This window comes from Atractosteus spatula, chromosome 3, assembly GCF_055471065.1.
Source record: "Atractosteus spatula isolate fAtrSpa1 chromosome 3, fAtrSpa1.hap1, whole genome shotgun sequence".
Classification (NCBI taxonomy): Eukaryota; Metazoa; Chordata; class Actinopteri; order Semionotiformes; family Lepisosteidae; genus Atractosteus; species Atractosteus spatula.
Window position 1 is genome coordinate 24,951,507 of NC_142708.1, and position 20,783 is coordinate 24,972,289.

Here is a 20,783-nt window from a genome sequence, read left to right on the forward strand (position 1 = left end):
GAACGATATGTAACCAATTAATTGTCAGCATTTAAGGAAAACAAAAGCCAGTTCGATAGTACTGCATACTGCAAGATTGCAGACAAGACGAGGCCATTTGATTCTCGATAGCAGCAAGGTGAATCTACAATTTCATCCAGCCATTACGTAAGGGAGTCCAGACATTGGCATTCAGCCACCTGGGTGGAAAACTTGTTCACATTCCCACAATTCTTTATGTAAATAAGCGTTTCCTTTTCACGGTCCTACAATAATTCACTTGTAGTTTCCAATTGTGACCCCACCTCCTTGTTTATGAACTTGTTAAGGTTGACCAATCTATACTGTACCTTGTTCATCTACAGTACTTACAGTGTATCAGATCTTGTTTTAATGTCCTTTGTTCTAGACTGGAAAGGTTTAGTTCCTTGTCGGTACCCCCTGAGACCGAGAGTCATTCTATTTATTCTTCCTGATCTTCCTTCTAATACTAGAATATCATTTTGTGGTTTTATGACCAAAATTGAACACAATCGAATATTTTCAAAAAGGCGTTAAAATGGATTGTTTGAGCATTACATCTAAATGATTAAATGTAGGTATTAAATCTGAATTTCCCCTTATTTACACATTGGAATAGACAATCCTCCAAGTGAAAGACACATTTTCCATCAATCTGAAAGTAATTACAAATGAAAACCCAAACAAATGGGTTGGATAAGATACAAACCTCTTAGTAACAGCAGTTGTAAATGAGATCTGATGTAATGAATTGCCTTCCAAATCGCATAACAAGCCAATTAGGCTCCACCTGTATTCCACTGTCATGATTCTAATGAATCATTGGCAATTTTCAAGTTTGTGGTGCAGCTCCCCACACTTGGTGAGAGTTGAAATATGCTAGTTAAGGGTCTATGAATAACATCCCTTATTTGCCTACATATGCCATTATGCAATGACAAATTATATTTTTAAGCCCACCTAGCCCCTCTAGAACCTTAGTGCCATTTATGCTACAATTATCCAGTACTAATCATGCTCCTTATTTAATAAAGGGCAACTTAATGTAATCTTATTATTGAGTTAAATATTAGTTTAGAATGTTTGTTATTCTCCACTTTCCATGATCCTGTTAACTACAGTACATTCTCTGTTCAACAGATTAATAATAGGGCAAGGGGTGTCTGTTCTTGCCAAATGTCTGTTAAATCAAGAATGACAGTTTTTCAGCCCAAAATATACTGTATATACAGTATATATACTGTGTATCTGGTTTCTAGATTTGTGACTTATTTTTTTAATGACTGAAATCAATACAGTCAATGGAAAATGTTCCTGTGCCTTTTTTAGCATAAATATACTGTGCAACCTCGTTATGTCATGTGTTATAAATATACTGTATAAAAATCTCTAAAACATATAAAATACTTACATTGTGAGCAATAGACCATTACAAGCTATGGTACTCACAGTATATGGTATTATCGATATTACTGAATTTTAAAATTATGTACAGTACTGTTACTTTTCCCTAGTTTTATTAATTCCATATTTAGAGCATTTTTACATATTTTTAATAATTTAGTGTATTGTTTAAATTGTTTTTTTATTTGCTAAAGTAAAACAACACCCATCATAAATAATTTACCTACTCTTTAACAATTGCTCTACCCCCTATAAGACACCATTAATACAGTATTTGTGTCTTTTAGACCTATTTAAAGGTACTGTATATTGTACAAAAGATGTGTTTTACACAGTTTGCATTCTACTAGAATTGTATTCATATCTGTCTCATATTGTGTGCATTACTTTCCTGTAATTGTTATTTTGTAAATGCCTAAAGTACTGTGTCATATTACTTTTATTCAAACATTGTCAAATCATGATGCACTACATTAAACATTACACTACATTACACTATCCAGTAATGGAATTTAACATCATGTTACAATAAATGTATATGATCAATCATTAAAAACATTATTCCTTCTATTTTGCCCTATTTTTAAGAATAAATCAAGCCTTTTGCCCAGACTAGCTACTGCTTTACCAAACTTTGACTTTAAATAATTTCCAGCATTTCTGATTTCCCTTCGGCAGATTTTGTCCATTAAATCCAAAGTCCTTTCAAGTGAATTCCATTAAATTGAGCGTACTGTAATTCTGACTTTTAAAGTTCTTTTACTGCTGTACCACAGAGAAAAGGCTTGTAATTGTTTTTGCCTTCTCTACAATAATCTTTTCTGTCTCTCTCTTGGCAATCTGAGCATCTTCAGCCAGCTGTTGTGGCTGATGAGCGGGACTAGTTCATGGGCCAAGCAAACAATGAGGTGGAAAACCATGTGTCTCATCCTTCCTGCTTTCAGTGAAATGTTTAGGTCAAGAATCAATTCAAAGACAGATTGTGAAAAATGTTATTAAACAGAGAAGTACAAAGCCCTCTTCCCCAGCAGTCCTTCATCACAAAAAAGATAATGGTCTGTTACCATTTCATCTGTCAGTGGATTACAGCATGAGTACTGTATTTATCATGACAATAATATATTAGAATTAAAATCTAATTAAATGAAGTCTATAATGTTTTGTATAGTTCTTTTATGCTATTTGATGTATGTGTCTCTAGTGTCAAAAACAAAGAAATAGCAAAGAAGTTGAAGAGCATTTATGCAGTAGGCAGTAGATAATTATATGCTTTGGAGAAGCAACTAGTGTAGTTTACATAGCTGCGTGAAAAATATGATGTGAGGAGAACACGTGATGTGAGTTTTTTGAGAGTTTCTTGAGTTTCTGAGCTATGTACTGGCCTCTGCTTTGATGCTAAGCAACCCGGTTCTCTCAATTACATACAAATCTTGGCTTTTTAACTGCATCAGTTTAAGTGCATATTCACCTTTAAAATACATTACACACCACACATTCATTACATGTCATGAAATATAACCCATTAATTCCTATTTAATCATTATTCATCCCAGTCATTTTCTCCTACCCACAGTATTTTCAGCTATTCCTAAAATATCATCTTGGCAAATCCAAGTAAGCCCTGTGTAAATGAAGAAAAAAGACCTAAGCGCAATGATTTGTTTAATCGTGCCACAAAACAAGGTCAAATAAAGTATATTTCCAACATTGCACAGGGCTTCTGCTACATACAGTAATAACGGATGGTGTCATTTCAAGAACAAAAAGTCTCTGTCTACTCAGTTCTTCCACTGCTTACCATAAGTCTACATACTGTACAGTATCCTTGGCAGTCAGTCTTAAATCTACATTGTAAATGCATTTAAAGCAATATATTTCTTTCTCTCGTTCTTTGCCATTTATGGACAATATGTCATATATACTGTATAATGCATTGTGCTGTGCTAAGGCATCTACATAATGAAGTAAAACTAAAATAAAAATAAAAATATTTTATAATTAATTTCTAACATATACATTTCACACTATGCACACTGCAGCTGGTGAAGGCATGGACTATGCAGACCATTAGGAATGGGAAAGGTCTGGACTCTTTTTGAAGAAACAACATTTGACAATTGTTAACGGGAATATTTTGGCGTTTTCTTTTTGCCAACACTACACACGATTTTTTGAGCTCATAAAACTATGTAGTAGCCAGCTATAAAATTCCACATGCAAAAAGCACTTAATGTGCATGTCTAACCTCATTTGGAAACAAAACAGCTCTGCTGCAATTAAAACAGACAGACAACCTCAAACAAATATAGTAAAGTAAGAAGGGACAAAGTAAATTACCATAGGCAAAGAATACATTTCAGAAAATACATAGAGATTATCCTATTTAGGTACACTGCATTAAAGAGGAAACTATCTGTGAAGTAAACTAAATTTATAAACCACCTGTGATGCAGACTTCTGAGTCATTTTAAGAGGTCAGCTGAGTAAATGTCTTGTGCTCTTCTTATTATCCATTATGCTAAAAAATAATTATGTTTGTTTAGTTTTCTTCCAAATGAATTCTATACTGAGCTGCCATTAAACATTTGAAGATCAAATAAGTGGGAACTGGAATTGTTTCTGATTAATGACTGTTATTTGAAACAGATTTTATATAAAAGCTGCCCAGGAGGCAAACGTAACTTTTACTCATTCCTGCAGCTAATGAAGAAATAGACTTGACAGACAGAGGAAATTAGAGTGGGTTTAAAGTGTCTTTTTTTGTGCATCAAACATACTGCTTTACTTACCGACACAGTTCTTTCCTGTTTCGTCTGATTCATAGCCAGAGTTACAGATACACCGGTAGCTGCCTCGAAGGTTTTCACAGACTCCATTGGGGCAAATGTCAGGGTTCAGCGCACACTCATTAATATCTACCAAAAGCAAAATGAATTCATTGAAGCTGTTAGAAAATAATAAACATTTACCCATTAGGTATTTAGTTCTGCTACACAGAGTAGCGCGGTGCCATGGTAGGTAACACTTCTGTCTTACAGTTCTAGCATGCTGGATTTAATTCTTTGCTGGGGCACCCTGCCTGTAGAATCCATATGTTGTGTCCCTAGTTGTGTGAATGTAAGAAATTGGACCCCTTGCTCATTTATCCATTCTGCTCTGCTACAATTACATCCCTAACTTAGCTATGATACATTTTAGGTGAAGACAAAGATTAATTTCTATAAGGAACAAGTAAAGGTTTATTCTATGTTGAAAAGAGAAGAAAGGAAACACAACAATTCAGCTGTGGAGCCTTCTTCGGGTGTGAAAAAGACAGGGGAGTCACGAGATTATATAGTGTACGAAGAGATCTGGTAAAAGATTTAGAGGAAGGCATAGTGGGTCGCAGCAGAACTAGGCTGAAGTAGTTCAAGTAGGTACAGTAGCTGCGTTAGCATGCGTAGGCTGCAAAGGAAAAAATAAAAGGTTTATTCCATGCTGAAAATATATGATTTATTGATTTATTTCTTTAATACGTGCCCTAGAAAAAAATCGGTTTGACCTCTTTCTTACTTACAGATATGATTTTAATAAGTTGTGACTTGAATAGTCTCAATAGTGCATGTAACCACTGATAGTTTCAGCAGACTTTTTAGTCATAAATGTCAAAGTAGTGAAAATTATTTACCTCTTCCTTCCACTGAAAATCCAATTCCACTACCACAGAGAGCTTGAAATTCAGCTGGAACAAAATGATTCACAATTAGTCATTTAACACAAAACTGATTAACGAAAGTTACAAAGTGCAATATTATGGGGGCCCTTCTTTCCCTTAATAAAATAGGTTTATATTTGTTTGGTGATGAGGATATCAGACAATTACATTATTTGTCACAAATTCATAGAGGATAGACACCCTAATGTTTTCAATTGTTTTGCCTTCACTGAAATCATTGTCTGTGAAATGTAATCTATTCAGTTAGAAAACTATTTGGTTTTAAGAAACGTTATGAAATGTAATTCAAGTCCCTCAGAAATCGGAAAAAAAATAAGTCCTAAACCACAATGTCATCTTACTCAAAATCCGGCAAACCAACTAAAAATTAGGACATGGAAACAGATCACCCTACAATTCCAGAGTTAACTGAACTTTTTGTGCCTAAAGAATAATTTTGAAACCTTACCAGTTAAAATTAAGTACTCTTAAGAAACTATTTCCAATAAAGTACGTAGTTTGAGCTTGATTATCTTACTATTTGATTCTCAACCCTCAATATCCTGCAGGTAACTGATATTTCTGATACAGATTTCTCCCTTTGCATTTCTGATTTATGTCCGCACCTCATTAAGTCATCTACTGAAGTCAGGAGCCCACATCTTCATTAAATCATCCACTGAGGTGAGAGGGATAGAGCCTGAGGTCAGTGCTGTAATTCAGCTTATACTTGAAGCCATTTGGCAGCTCTCGTTATTTTCATATTTGTAAATCACCCAAAAATTTCAAGAAGTGAATAATGCGCAAGAACTTAGAAAGAGTTTCATTTCTGTAATGACGTTTAGAAGACTTTAAGCACCATCACCGCTGCAACATACATTTTCAAAATGTCAAACTTCCATGTCTTCTTGTGCAACATGCACTACATTGAGGACCCCTGGCAAACCCTGGCTCTGGGCTCCTTTGGGGCGTCCCATAAAAGTTTGTGATCAATCTGAAAGCAATTCTGGATCTTTATGTCCTACATAAAGCAAAGATACCAGCAGTACTTCATTCCATTGGGAATTTTTTTTTCCTGTAACAGTACAGAAGATTAGTGTAGTTAGGATGTCCTGAAGAGATGGTATTGAAAGACTTTGTCACCAACAAAGATGCCCCTGTGTATTCTCCCACTATAAAAACAGAGCACAAGAGTGTCTAGGAACAAAATAGCACCCTTTATTGTGTACAGATGCAAAGTCAAATGCTACCCCTCTTTATTAAGCAAGATAGGCAAACAAAATATTTAATACCTTTGGGAAAAAGGAAAGAAAAAAAACAGGCTTAAACTTCCTCAAGGATGTTTGATCACAAGGTGCTAGAAAACGTTCCTTGGCATATCCTTGAGATCTTTCCTGGCAAGGGGATTACTGAGACACTCCAAACAGTGTTAAGTCTCCTAAAGTTCCAAAGAACAAAACATAAGGGTTTAAATCCCCTGATCCCCCTACTGGGTAATACTTATGTATCCACACTCAGCAGGGCTACAGTATGTATCCACTGCATCGCTTTTTAAAAACAGAATAGCAATAGAGATCAAAGCCAAATCTGAGGGAAGAGGCAAAACTTAAAAAAATTGACAAAGACGCTTCTGAGAAAGGCACCACAGACCACACCACAAGATAAGAGGATAAATGTTGACAATAAATTTACAAATTAACAACAATAACACAGGGGTGACATAAATTAGACATTGGCGGTTTTAACATAAACATTCTGATATGTCTCAGGTGTCACGCGGACGAGCACCCCCTCACCACACACTGGTATAGATCGAGCTCTGGCTCCTGAGGATAAACAGGAATGTAGGCCTAATCCAAACCAAAATACAGACGTCCCAGACACACACAGCAGATGCTTTTGTTGAAAAAAAAAACATCTGCCTGCCAAACTGAAACCCTAATATTTCAAAACCATAAAACAGGTTATAAATGTCAGCTTTAGTCCCCAGTCCCCAAGTTGTTAAGGCAGAACAAATTGGGGACAGCTACAGTCTGCACAGCTGAAGAAATAGTATCAAATTCTAAAATCTGTAAGAAGACACCTTTCTGAATTCTATGAATTCTATGCATCCTTGCAATTGGTTTACTGTAGAAAAAGCAGAAATGCTCACTATAAAAAATGTTTAGTTTTCAAATTTTATAGAGGCAGAAAAAAGGCTATCAATTACTTAAATGTCAGCCATTACCCTCCACCATAATGCGAGTAGACCATAAGCACACTCAAGTGGTACCCAGAGAGAAAAATCTTTAAACAAATTTTGGTGCAGCTTAAACTTCAAGCTAAAGTCCTTTCTCCATCTTAAAAGAGAGGCAGCATGATTGGAAACGTGCTAGAGTCACACCACGAAGAAGCTACTATATACTGTATAACACTTAAGCAGAGAATATTTCTCAGTATTGCAGTATTTCCCAGGAAGTAAGGTTGTACTGTTAACATAGTACATGCGCACAGTTCTCAATACTCTGGATTCTTGCTACTTGCATGTATTGAATATAGTTGAGAATGCCTGAGAGGAACAGAACAGTAGGATTTGTGGACGCATTGATATACAGTAAGTGGACCGTACAGTATGGACCCTGGGCATTCCCCTTGGTTTGTGTTGCGCCACTAACAAATATCAGAAAGAAGCTGAGTTAACAAAGACTCTTCAATAAAAGGTTAAAATGGGTGCCAATGTGGGTAGACAATGGGTTTATAAATGCACATTTCATACTGTATATAATTTAACTGACAAACCATCTAACCAAAGGAGTTCACCCAGAAGCCCAAATGAAACCTTAATTTGGATGACTGCAGAAAACATGTATTTTCAGACCTTTGTTATTATTGTAATTGCAATAACAAAGCTCTGGTTTTGACACAGTGGTTGTCAAACCACTGATGCTGAAGTGGTTTTAACACAGAATATTGTCTCTTCAACATTTGTTCTCTTATTCCTCCTAGAATGTGCATTTGAGAAAAACATAAAATCTTCTTTCGCACTAAAGGAATCCTAAATATGCAAGCAGGAGAGAGACCTACTGGAGAGAACGTAAATCTAAAGACAATCATCTTTTTCAGGCAGGCACTCTCCTATTCTCTATCGTCTTGAAACAGATGACGGAAACCTTGAATTTATCAGTTATGTGGAAGGTGAAATAGTAAAAAATGGGCACCTGAGTTCCTAGCTGGACAGGGCTGGCACGGCTCCCCGAAGCTGTGATCTGAATTGGCGCAGCAGCATTCCGACTTGGTGACAGCTCCCGGGAATGGATGCACACAGACGCCTTTCTTGATGGCTCCATAGCAAGTGCTGCGCATGTGAGTGTCTGAAACGGCATGAAGAAACCTTCTATATTTCACCGTGCTGAACACCCATCCCATGAAACACATTGTTTATTCCCATACATATTTTGGGACCAGTATTGTGCTTTCTGTCTATATTTATAATGTTGCAGATAAAATACAATATACAATACAATCCATCTCCAGATCTGTTATTCAATTACCTAAATGCAACAATGGGTGGTTAGGCCATATTAATCTTGCATTTTTTTTATTTTATTTTAGTTTATTGAGCATTCATTCATCCTAGCAAGTTGTTATCAAGATTATTTGAAGAGTTTATCAAGATAATCATTATTTCTGTAGTTAGGCATTTAAAAAATTCTAAATCAGTGTTTAATAAACGTAACAAATTAAATGATACTATATTCAACATTATGGGGTTACTACACACTAAAACACATTTGGAATGTGGCAATACTTACTGTGCATAATGTAGGGTAAAGGTGTCACTAACGGGCACCATTATTATATATTGTTTACAATACATATTGTACTGGATGTTTTTTAAATGAGAAACTGCAACTCCAGCAACATAATCTGAATCATGTACTTTACAGTCAGGCCAACCCAAGTAAGTGAGCAAGTTACAGATTCAATGACTCACATTCCAAATAAATTGAAAACAGCTTGGGATATCACACCAGCTTTGTGTGAACAAGTTAGCCCCCTGCCTCCTGAGGATTAACAATCTCTTACCCACACAGAATCTGCCATCAACTCCAACCGCCAGGCCTGCCAGGCACTCACACCTGAAAGAGCCCTCAGTGTTTATGCAGCGCCCATTCATGCACATCCCTGGGGTCTGACATTCGTCAACATCTGAAGCAAGACAGGAAAATCTCAGTTGAAATAATATCAAAGCAGGAGAATTAATGTTATTCATATGTGGCATCAGAGCTCTCAGTACTAGTCTATCCCCAGCATCGTTATAATAATTTTTCTTCTGTTTGCTTCTTTTTGCTACATGGGCTCATAGTGTTCCCTGGAGCACAATGCTTCCATCTCATGCTTGACATAAAGTACTGAGTGTAACCGATAGAACTGCTAGATTGGTGGCCTTGCTCTGTTCTTCTCAATAGATCCTCGCATGAACCACCCACTGGCCTGTAAGAGGAGTGTTCTGATGCCTCTCTCCCTAATAACCTGGACTGGTTATGGGACTGTACAATTGAAAATATGTCATATAGAGTAGGAAAAAATCTTAGTGCCTTTTTAGTAGATGACTGATAACAAAAACCACAAAAGGGCAGTGCACTCAATACTGGGGCTCTGTAACATGGCAGCCCGATTTGGGAGGTAAAAAGAAGGTGGAGCTGCCAGAGGGTTGTGATGAGACATTCCTTTATGCTACATTCTCACAAAGAAATTAAGGAATTAGCTGCACCTGTGATCAGCCATCCCTATAAAAGTCATACAGGAAGGAAGGGGGTTGTCTAATCAGACCCTCACCGGTCTTCCTGACAGGGAAAAGCAAAGATCTCAGGATGAGATCACTCTCAACATTAGGAAGAAAGTTATTTTAACCTAAACTGGAATTGTTCTCTGCCTCCCTGAGATATTAGCAACAGCCTCGATCATAGTCATGTCAGCCACTGGTAAAAAGAAAATGGTTATTTGGCAGACTGACCAAACTGGTTTGACCTAGCAAGGACATTTTCCACTGTTACTAATGGGTTAAAATGGGGACCTAGGCATGCCTTCATTGGAACTCACATCAAGGTGGGAAAGAAACATTGCATTGGGGTGGTCCGTTTGCCATCTCGACTCCTCTGTAATAGGGATGATTTATGTGCAGATTTTCCTGCTACATTACCAATCAGAGGGGATCTGTTACAGTCTCACTGCACAACATTAAAGGAACCAGTCATGTACACACAAGGAAGGAAACTTGGATTAACAGTATTGCTGTTAGCATCTTTGAAGAATGAACACTTGTGATGTGATTTGTTAATGCCTGCGTGGTGCTCTTGATCATTTAATTAATACCAGACAACATATTTTGAGTGAAGCACATCCTCAAGCTCTTTGTTTCTCACCCACCAATGCAGTAACGACCACTAGCTGCCAGGGTAAAACCAGGCTTGCAGATGCACTTGAAGCTCCCATCCTCATTGATGCACATTCCATTTAAGCACATGTTGGTGGTAGCACACTCATCATGGTCTAAGAGATAAGGGACAACATGGGTTTTCACAATTAACAGCAGTTGCAGGCTTCAACCTCAAGAATAAACAACCTAGAGTAGTCTTAAATAATGTACTAAGCCACCTTTTGCTGCATATCTGTTTGCATAAGGATCAAATGTTCTTGAACTAGCCAGAAAATATGTATTTTTATACTGAAGGAGCCACAGTGTGGCGATTTGCACTATTCGTACTAGAAATCAAGCACAGTACTACAATTAAGAAGAACCATTAGCTATTTTCACACCAATCTCCTGAACCCACAATAGTTTTCCTTTAACTTTTATTAACAGAAGGCTATTGTTTATATAATTGTGTGGGAAACAGTGACACCTAGAAAGTCATATGGTTTTGAAGGGACAAGTTCCAGATGAATATAATGTGCAAGTATGTGTGGAAATACATAGTGGAATATATTGAGTAAAATAAATATTTAAACTTGTATAAATAAAAAAATAAATATTCAAGAGTTTTTTAACCATGCTTAGTAACCAAAATCATCACTAAAATACAAAAATAAAAAGTCAAATGTTTCTGAGTTCAATTTCCATATTCTAATTTTTCTAACATCAGAGCAGCTGTAAAAAAAAACTTCCTGCGGTTTCCAGGCTTTCACTAGTTAACAGAAATACTAAGGACAGGATTATTTAGAGTTTCCAGGAAACTCTAGGTTACATCAGCCTAATATAAACTACAACAGGACAAAGAAGCATTTTATTACCAACACAGTTTTTTCCATCAGGAGTCAGCTCAAAGCCAGCATTGCAGATACATTGAAAACTGCCATCAGTGTTCACACATCTCCCGTTTTTACACAGGACTCCATTCTGCAGACATTCATCGATGTCTTGAAGGAAAGTACATGCAGGAGAAGTTATATTTTATCACATTGCTGATCACCTTTACCTATGCAACACTTCAAGAATTGTAACATAAACAAAAGCAGATCACATACATTTAGATAGCAGCACACAGACATTTCAGTTTTTCTGAACTGAACATTTATGGAATTGTATTAGATTTGTTTCATTGATTTACATTGGAACCTGGTTCTTACGTGCATTGTTTAATGGGCGAAACATACGGTAGAAAGAAAGTGGACAACAGCTTTGAAATGAATTAAAATATAGAAAAGGACAAATCTGAATAATTGTACATAGCATATAGAATTTAATTAGATACCACATATTTTGATTTGCAGAGAAAAAAGAATCTGCCCTTTTTGCGTTAACAAAAATCCCTTTATTCAGATACAAACCAAACATTTGTTACAGAATTAATATTCAGTATAATATGGAAAACTTCAGATATAAAAAATAAAGCATTTCTCACCAATGCAGGCCTGTTTGGTGGGTGTTCTCTGGAAGCCTGAATGACATTTGCAGTAGTAAGAACCAGGAGTATTCACACAGTCCCCGTTGGTACAGGGGTTAGAGGCACACTCATCAATATCTGTAAAAAAAATAGATATGCAGAGATTAAATTCTCTCAGTTATCAAAGTTTACAGTTGGTCTACTCCTATACTCCTCTACGTATAAAAAGGTCCGGTTAAAATAACTTGTGAAATATTTTAAAGAAAAAATATTGCGAACTGTACAGTAACTTATTAACACTGTAAGCATATTCCTTACTGTTTTTATATTTTATACCCCTTAAAAGATAGTTTGCATGAACATGATTTTTACCAGAAAGAAACTTGGGTAAATTCAATGTCAAACGCTGTGAGAAAATAAAATACTCTGGCTGCTTTTTTTACATGGATATTGCGAGCCAAGGTACTGAAATGAACCAACGGCAGTATGAAGATATCATTTAGTAGAATTAGAATTCTTAATTACAAATTAAAATTTACCAAACCAAGGCAGTGCAGCTATGTCTACATTTTAAGAGGTGTGTTAAATGCATGACATGCTTTGATTTCTGTGCTGTTCTTACCAGTACATTCCCCCCGCACATCTTGTCTGAACCCCATGTTGCATTCACAGCGATAGCTGGAAGGGACTGGGATACAGCGCCCATTGAGGCACAGGTTGGTGAATCTCTGGCAGATGTCAACTGTTTGGTTTAGAGTTTCTGTAAAATAAGGAAGTCCATAAGTAAACAACCCTGGCCTTTGATTAGGCTTGAGGTAAATGAACAGTGTATGAATAGAGATGAGAGTAGTTTTGAAGCTTTTTTCTTCTTACAATTACTGTATGATGAAATCTAAAATCTAAGGAAGCCACTAAAACAAGGGATTATTTCAAATCTAAATGTGAAAGTGTGCTTGTGTGACCAGCTCACATTTCTCAGCAGGAACCATGAAACAGATATAGAAGTTGGTGGATTTCCTGGACAGTAAGTACAAGTTTATCTTGAATTTATAATATACTGTACTTATCTCAGGATTTTGGGAAAATAAAGCAGCTAGTTTGTGATCACAAGATGATAAGCTCAGACACTGGTGAACAGAACAAATAACATGAGATCCTAAGATAAAATACTTCAAGAGTTTGGGAATACACAGCAATGCAGGTAATGGACAAAAAAAATAAACAGGTGTGATTCTTGAAGCATGGCTGGCAGGAGCTTCAGTAGGCAAGACAGATCAATGAGCAGTGGTGTCTAAGGTTAAGGTGATACAGGCATGGAAAACTAAGGGAATGACATTCTCTGCAAAGGACACCAGTGAGTAAATAGTAAAGTAAATAGTCAAGGAATCATGATATCTGTATCTTTATCTGAGTTGCAAGCCAAAAGAGGTGAGCAAATGACTGCACATTTAAAACTGCAAGGCAAGTAGGTTTAATCTAAAACTAAAAACTCTGATGAAAACATTTGGAGTGAGATACTATATTTAGGTTGCAGTGTACAAACTGTTCATCACACTCCAGTGTCCAGTCCAGAGTCCAGTGGCACAAATAGCATGGGTAACTTACTATTGAGCAGTGGAGAACTATAATATGATTCAGATAAATCATCTTTCACCATGTTCTCATCAAAGTTATGAGTGCATGTACTGTATGGCACCAACCTGAAGAACTCTACCATTATAGTCTCTAGTGCTTTGTTCCAGTAGTGAAGGTTTTGTGGGGCACTCTTTCCTGCCTTGTTTTGGGTGTACGCATTCCCCCAGAAGGCAAGATGAACGGTAATCACTGTGAATTCTGAATGAACAAACCAAAACTCAATTCTGCACGCCTTAAACTCACCAAAATCTGGGAGTGGCCTGTGAAGTTGGCCGGTTTGGACTCGTTCTCCAGTGATTGTGGGATCAAGCTCACTGGGCACAAAATGATTTATTCTTCCACCTGTAATTCCAGGATCCACTTCTGGGAAGCCTCCTAAAGGTGTGCCTTGAATGCACAGCCTCCGATACTCATCTGAAAAAGAGAAAAGGGTTTTTTATAAACTGTATTAAAAAAAGAAATACAGAAATGAAACAAGGACAAAGGACTTATTGAATGCATGATAAATTAATATTTACTCAAGATTCAAGAGAGATTCCTTTTTAAGGTCTGAATGGTTTTAAAGAGCATCTTTTCACAATGTAAATTTGCTGAATCAACAACAGCAAAACACCTGTTGGACAGGTACAGCACTGCAAGCTCACAGGAGTCTGTCAAGCCAAAGTGCGAAGACAATCCAGAATATTTAATACTATGTGGTGCAGACGTATATATCCCCTTCCAATGATATCTCTTTAGAGTTACAAAAGATTCCTTGTGAATTTTTTAAAGTTAATATTTTTAATCAAAACTTAATTGATGTCAGAGTCAACTGCAAGGAAACATTCAAAACTTAAATGCTGATTCTGTAAGTATTTATCCCCTTTTCTATGGCCCAAAATCTAATCTAAACTAGTTCAGGAGCACACAGTTACTGGGACAAGTCACAGAATTAGTTGAATAGCCTCTGTCTGTGATATTATACCATTCACCATGGAGGTGAATATTTTTAAAAGATATTGTATTGGCATTACTTCAGTAAGTGTTAAAACTACTTTTTTCTCCCTGAACTTCTACTTTTTTCTGAAATTTACAGCACCGTGCCTAAACCATAACATGGTTGCCACTAAAGAGGGCAGAATTATTCATTCCTACTTCCTATGTCCAATTATGAAGTCCTTAGTCCACATTTAAGTGATTCCAGACTGAATTACAGTGGCTGACAGCTTTAATTTCTGCAATGTGGGTAAGATGTTCCTTTCCTCACCTGAACCCCTAACGGGGCACATTTCTGGCACAGAGCCCAGGGCCCAGCAGCGTCCCAACTCACAGCAGCACCGCATCTTACTGAGGAGTCCAGTCAGCTCTTGAGCACAGCGCCCATTCACCAGGCTGGAGAAGCAGGTCCCTCCTCTTCTGTCTGTGACAGGAGCACAGAAACAGTGTTCACGTTCTACAATCCAGCACCTCAATTTAATTTAAGCTTGCAAGTTATAGTCTACTGTCTCGTGTTCCGTATAAAATAACCTTTTCCACTAACGGTTTGTTCAGTGCCTCTTAAATAACTGTAAATTAAAGACACTGATACAACAATTCCACACAACCGTGTTAAAGGTAATGCTGGATATTTTTGTTTATATTGTGTAATTCTGAATATACTTTGAAATACCTGTACAACATAACCAGTCATCTCACAAAACTTGATGTTTGTAAGCTTACTAGATGGATACTATAAAAGCAAAATAAACTGCTACAATTTAAAATGCTGTCTGATAAATTATATTTTACTGAGAAAAGGCATAGTAAGAATTACAGTATATTTTTTCGTAGCTTAAAGAGCTGCGTTAATTTTATGCTCTACGTTCTTTACACCCATATGGAAAGTACAGTAATAATAACGATCTAACTGAAGATCTGTTTGTGTCCTTAAATCATTCCACTTGGATATTATTTTTCCACTAATAGAATTCATTTTTTTTTATACATCCTCAAGGGGGAACAAAAATCACATTATATCATTGTCAGGCTAAATATTAAATATAAACTTAAAACTGTAAAATGGCAGGATTCCAACCTCCAGCAAGACTCTTGCGCTGAAACTAATACTGTATGTATGCTTATGATTCTATTAAACTGCATCATACTTTTCATAATAAAAAGTACAGAAAAGTTCATGAAATACTGTGCTATAAATAGATCTTCTTTTGAAAATCTACAGTATAATTTTAAGATGTTATAAATGCATGTTTTCCACATCATTAAAATAATACCAAAGCTCTTTGAGGTGCCAAGAGTCACTTAATGTTTTGCTACACAGAGGCAGTATAGTAGGGAGAGCTCAGGACCAGAGGGTCATATTTCCAAATCCCAGATGGGGCACCCCTGTTGTACGTAAAATCAAGGCACTTCAAACAAAACTCCATTAAATTTCCTGTATAAATGGATATTTTCCAGGTCATGATTGTAAGTGAGTATTTATTCTCAATTGAAATACCTTTACACAGATAAATGATTAATTAAAAATACACAGATGATTCACAGAAGAAAAGAGGAGAAGCAGCTATCACTATGTAAAATGTACAGGAGTTATAAATCTTAATCAGAAAACTTTAATTTCCATTTTGTGGAAGATTTTTCTCTAATACAGATCTCTAAACTTATCTTCCTCTTTTTACTTACCTTATACAATGTACAGTAGCTTACAAATTAAAGATAGCCTTCTATGCTTTCTATATTAATGACATGTCTTGGTATTAAGTAAACAGATATTAAATGCTCTTTAGTATAAAAATTCACTCGCAATTCACTACCAGTTTTTTCAAATGTTAACATTTTAAAATATTTAAAAACTTTTAAATGGTGACACCACAGTTTTCCTGGGCTTCTTGTCTTCTGTGACATTCTGTTGCCTGGTAAAGAGTATTTCAGACTGTGAACCTAAAGCTGTAAGTCCTGCTACCAGCTGCTTTACCATCGTTGCCCCAAGAGGCCCTGCTGTAGGGGACCTGTGAAATCTTACAGAAATCTGCCAGAGGAATGGAAAGTCAAAGGTCACACACCTTAAGTCAAACCTATTAGAGCTAAAATGGTTGCTTAATGTCTCCACAGGACATGTTATGAAACATGGCTCGTTTTAATACTTTTAGCCGTCTTTGTGGTTCTAATTATTTATGTGGACATCATCCTTGCAAACTGCCCATAACTGCACAGATATAAAATATAATAGATTATATGTCTATACATGTATATACCATGTTTGATTTGTGTGGCGTGAATATAATTCTAAATCACTACAATGCTCTGTAGGAAAATAATCGTTGAAATGGTAAAGGTTAAAATGGATGTTTGCAAAGGTTTCTGTGTTCATGGAAATAGACCATTTAGCCAGGAATCAAGATAAGACAGTAAAGTCTTAAACCAAGAAACGGTAATATAAAAAGGCTTGTTCATTTGACCATGCCAAATAATTGGGGTTTATAAATACAGGTAAATGATACCTATTTTTTGTACACTAAGATCCGTGACAACCTAAGTTTTCCTAGTGAACGTGGCATCCTGATAATGCTATTTGCAGAGTCAGCATTCAAATTTAAATCAGTTCCATCTCAACACCACTTCTTTTCCACACAAAATTCAAACTAACAGACTCAGATGTTATGATAGCAGAATGCTCTCAAAAATAACACAAGGTACTGGGCCAAAAACACAATTTAAAAATACTTTAAACACTTTTCCCCTATAAGAGACAATGTGCTCTCAAGTATTCTTGGACCTTGTTATGTTGTAACTAATGAGGTGTTGACAACTGCTGACTGACAAGGGTAACAGAGTCAGCTGTGAGTCCTTAAAACTCTGGCAAGATATCACCAAAAGCAATTCTGCTGGATATAAAAGGGATTGTTATGTTCTAAACACAACTCCAATTTACAGATTTTACGAGTCATTACAATATATACTATTGCAAATATTTCTGGAGCTTGTGCAATTGATATAAAATGCATAAAAATAAACCTTCACTTAAGAAAACACAATTTTTCATTTTTATCAGCTTTAGTTTTCTGCTTTCATTCTCTCTACATTATGGTATTTAAAACCAAAGGTTTCAAACTACAATAAAAAAATAATACATAGTATACTGTAATTTTATTTCTAAACAAAACATGAATGCTCAGGTTGAACAGGACTTAATTTACTATGGCTGTTCCTCATTATTTTTTCACCATGAGTTTTCTAGTGGAATGCACAGCTGCAATACAGTCATCCAAACTGTAATTGTAGGTTAAGCCAAGATACCAGTTTTCTCTCTGACCCTGTATTTCAACTATGTCACTCTTCCCCCCAAGAATCACTGAATTACCTGCATTCTGCTCAAGTCAAAACATGTTCCTTGGTTGGTTATTTTAAACAGAATAATGAGATTATTGAGACTGAGGCCCAAAATTACAATACAGAAACTATTAAAACGCACATATTGGGCTTATTATAAATCTTAAAGATAAAACATAACTGAAGAGCTATTAGGGTGGGCAGGGATGAAGGAGATGGGAGAACCACCTAAAGGACAAGGGGACAATAATACTGAAAGAATGAACCGGTGGTACACTACTGTTATAATGTGGGATCTGGGGTCTATTTTCCCACTTGCATTGCATCTGTGGTCTCTCACACACCAGCCATAACACCGGTGACTGCACAATGTGACAGAAGAGAGGACCAAAAGCTCATGTTCCTACTGAAAACATACTATTCAGCCTTTGTCAATATGAAGGTACACCAATGTCATGAAGGAGATGTTTGTGACATTTTAATGTCGTAATACCATTTTCAATGATGTGTTGCTACTTATTTAGACAGCTGCTCCTCACACAAGAGGTGTTTATGATAACAACTATAATGTAATACAACTGCAGCCCACCCACTATTGACCATCAAATTAAAATTATTTACAGCTGTACAAGGGGATTTTATAGCTATGTAAACACTTAATGTTTCACAGAAAAAGTACTGAATCCAACCTTTTTTAAGACAATTACAGTATGTCTTTAAGTAAATAGCCGGAAAATGTAAAGTCCTTTAATTCTGAAACAGAAAAATGGAAACAGGAAATGTTCGTTTTTTCAACACTTTTGAGCAATAAATTACTCCACTGGTCTACGGATATAGCTAATGACTATTTTTTTTCATTTTAAATCACATTTACAATATACTAATGTACACACTGTAAAATATATTTATAAATAAATAAAATAAAAACTATACTGTACTATACTGTATAGTTGACATTTAGAATGAAAAGTGCACCTGTAAAAACATGAAGACTGATGAACACTTTGAACAGTTGTATTCAGTTAAAAAGGGATTTTCTACAAATTCCTCAGTGTAGATATTTATATTGTTTAAAACATTTATCATCAGTTTTTAAACAAACAGTTGAAAACTCAGACCTAGCGATACCCTAATATACACTAATATAATAAATAATACAGTATATTTGTTTCACTCACAAAAATGTATAAAAGCCTCTCTAAGGAACATACTGTAATTTTTGACAGGATAGTTTAAATTCCTGATGATTTTCCTGATGATAACAGACACAAGCATGTTATCAATTTTGAAAGTTAATATGTTATGCGTATTTATGTTTACTTTGCCCTTTCGTAAAACATTTCAGAGGACTAATATTTAAATAACAAGCCAATACAGTTATTAATAACTTTTGGCTATCATGTAATTATCCCCCTACTTAGTTACAAAATGCAGTTAAGCACATTTATTTCTCTTTCATGATGGTTTCACTAGGAAATATAAAATAATGGCTTTCCGACATCCAAAGTGAAAACCACCTGAATTGTCTAACAGTCACTAAGGGACAGTTTCAGATATTCTTTAATGTGGCCCAGGTGAGTAAGTTATTTGCCAGTTTACATGCTTGAGGGATTAAGACACCATGATTAATCACTTTCTTCATTCCCCATTTCCAAATGAGGTAAATAATCAAGAACTAGTGTTATCTTTCAGCTATTTTCAACAGACAATTCAACTCTTTTCTATATATACCCCTTTTGTGTGCACTTGCACCTTAACTTCTCCTTCATAGATGAAGCACCTTGCTTAAAATGTAACTTCTGGTCTGCATTTGGTGATTTGGTCCACAAATCTCCACTTGAACAAAATTACCTACAGTAAATACGAACAGGATGCATGCTTCTGGGTCCGATGAAAAAGAAAAGTGAAAAAAAATGGTTTTAGCCAAGAAAACCTTTATACCCACTTTAGACCAAACCAAAAAATAGAGCTCTTGAGAACGCATTTTCTATTGCTTACACCAAAATGACTTCTTTGGATTTACTATAGTTCTCCGGCTCCATGCTTAGGTAAATTATTGTGCCATTCCAGCGATTTTTTGTTAGGTTTGGTTGGTTGCTGTTTGTTTTTTAAGAGAAGACAACATTACTGTGTACAAAGCTATGCCTGAACTTACCAAAGCATCGAGTGCCATCAGCAGATTGCATATAGCCAGGTGGGCAAATGCAGGAATAACCCCCGACTGTGTTGATGCACTGACCTCCATCACACACACCCTGAAGTGTACTACACTCATCAATATCTGTAAAAAAAATAAACAGTAAAACGTCAAAAGAAATCAAATTAGACAGCAACGGTTCACTTATAAAGTACAGTACCATGCATTACCAATACTTATCAAGGAGTAAGTCTGAAAAAGTCTGAAACAGTGGTTAACCAAAAAACTCGGTTTAGAGTGTTTAGGCCATTAAAATGAAAAGGATGAAAAATAATTTAATGCATTAAACAATAGTGCCATTTTGTCCATTAAGAGTACTTTCAGGCAGATTGGAACACCATACATATTCGGTACACCACTTTATGCAGCTGAAGAAAACAAAAGTGTATTACTGTGCATTAAGAGTGTATGTAATTGATCTATCTGTTTTTCCTATAATAATTACTGTATAGAGTCATAAAATGATAGTTTTATGACTGTGGAGTTAGAACTACAAGCCCAACAACAAAAGAGAGGAAATAGGCATATAACACAGCAGGTACAGTATCCTAAAGCCTAAATTTAATCATTGTTTTAAAATAACTGATCTGCAGTGTTTCTAAAAATTGGCACAACAAACTACAGCATTCACAAATTCAATGAGATCAGAAAATAATCCCCCAATTAAAAAAAAAATGCTTTT

General features: G+C 35.9%; 1 protein-coding gene across 1 annotated transcript in view; it reads right to left on the bottom strand.

The window, feature by feature from the left end:
• fbn2 (fibrillin 2) overlaps nucleotides 1-20,783 on the bottom strand; it is a 111,052-nt gene that overhangs the window by 59,192 nt on the left and 31,077 nt on the right. The window contains exons 8-18 of the mRNA XM_088911126.1: nucleotides 20,060-20,185; nucleotides 14,846-14,998; nucleotides 13,843-14,013; nucleotides 12,587-12,724; nucleotides 11,983-12,102; nucleotides 11,372-11,497; nucleotides 10,508-10,630; nucleotides 9,164-9,286; nucleotides 8,296-8,448; nucleotides 5,072-5,125; nucleotides 4,194-4,319 (exon numbers count right to left, since the gene is read on the bottom strand). Of these exons, the coding sequence (XP_088767252.1) occupies nucleotides 4,194-4,319; nucleotides 5,072-5,125; nucleotides 8,296-8,448; nucleotides 9,164-9,286; nucleotides 10,508-10,630; nucleotides 11,372-11,497; nucleotides 11,983-12,102; nucleotides 12,587-12,724; nucleotides 13,843-14,013; nucleotides 14,846-14,998; nucleotides 20,060-20,185 (1,413 nt within the window). The remainder of the gene's footprint in view (nucleotides 1-4,193; nucleotides 4,320-5,071; nucleotides 5,126-8,295; nucleotides 8,449-9,163; nucleotides 9,287-10,507; nucleotides 10,631-11,371; nucleotides 11,498-11,982; nucleotides 12,103-12,586; nucleotides 12,725-13,842; nucleotides 14,014-14,845; nucleotides 14,999-20,059; nucleotides 20,186-20,783) is intronic.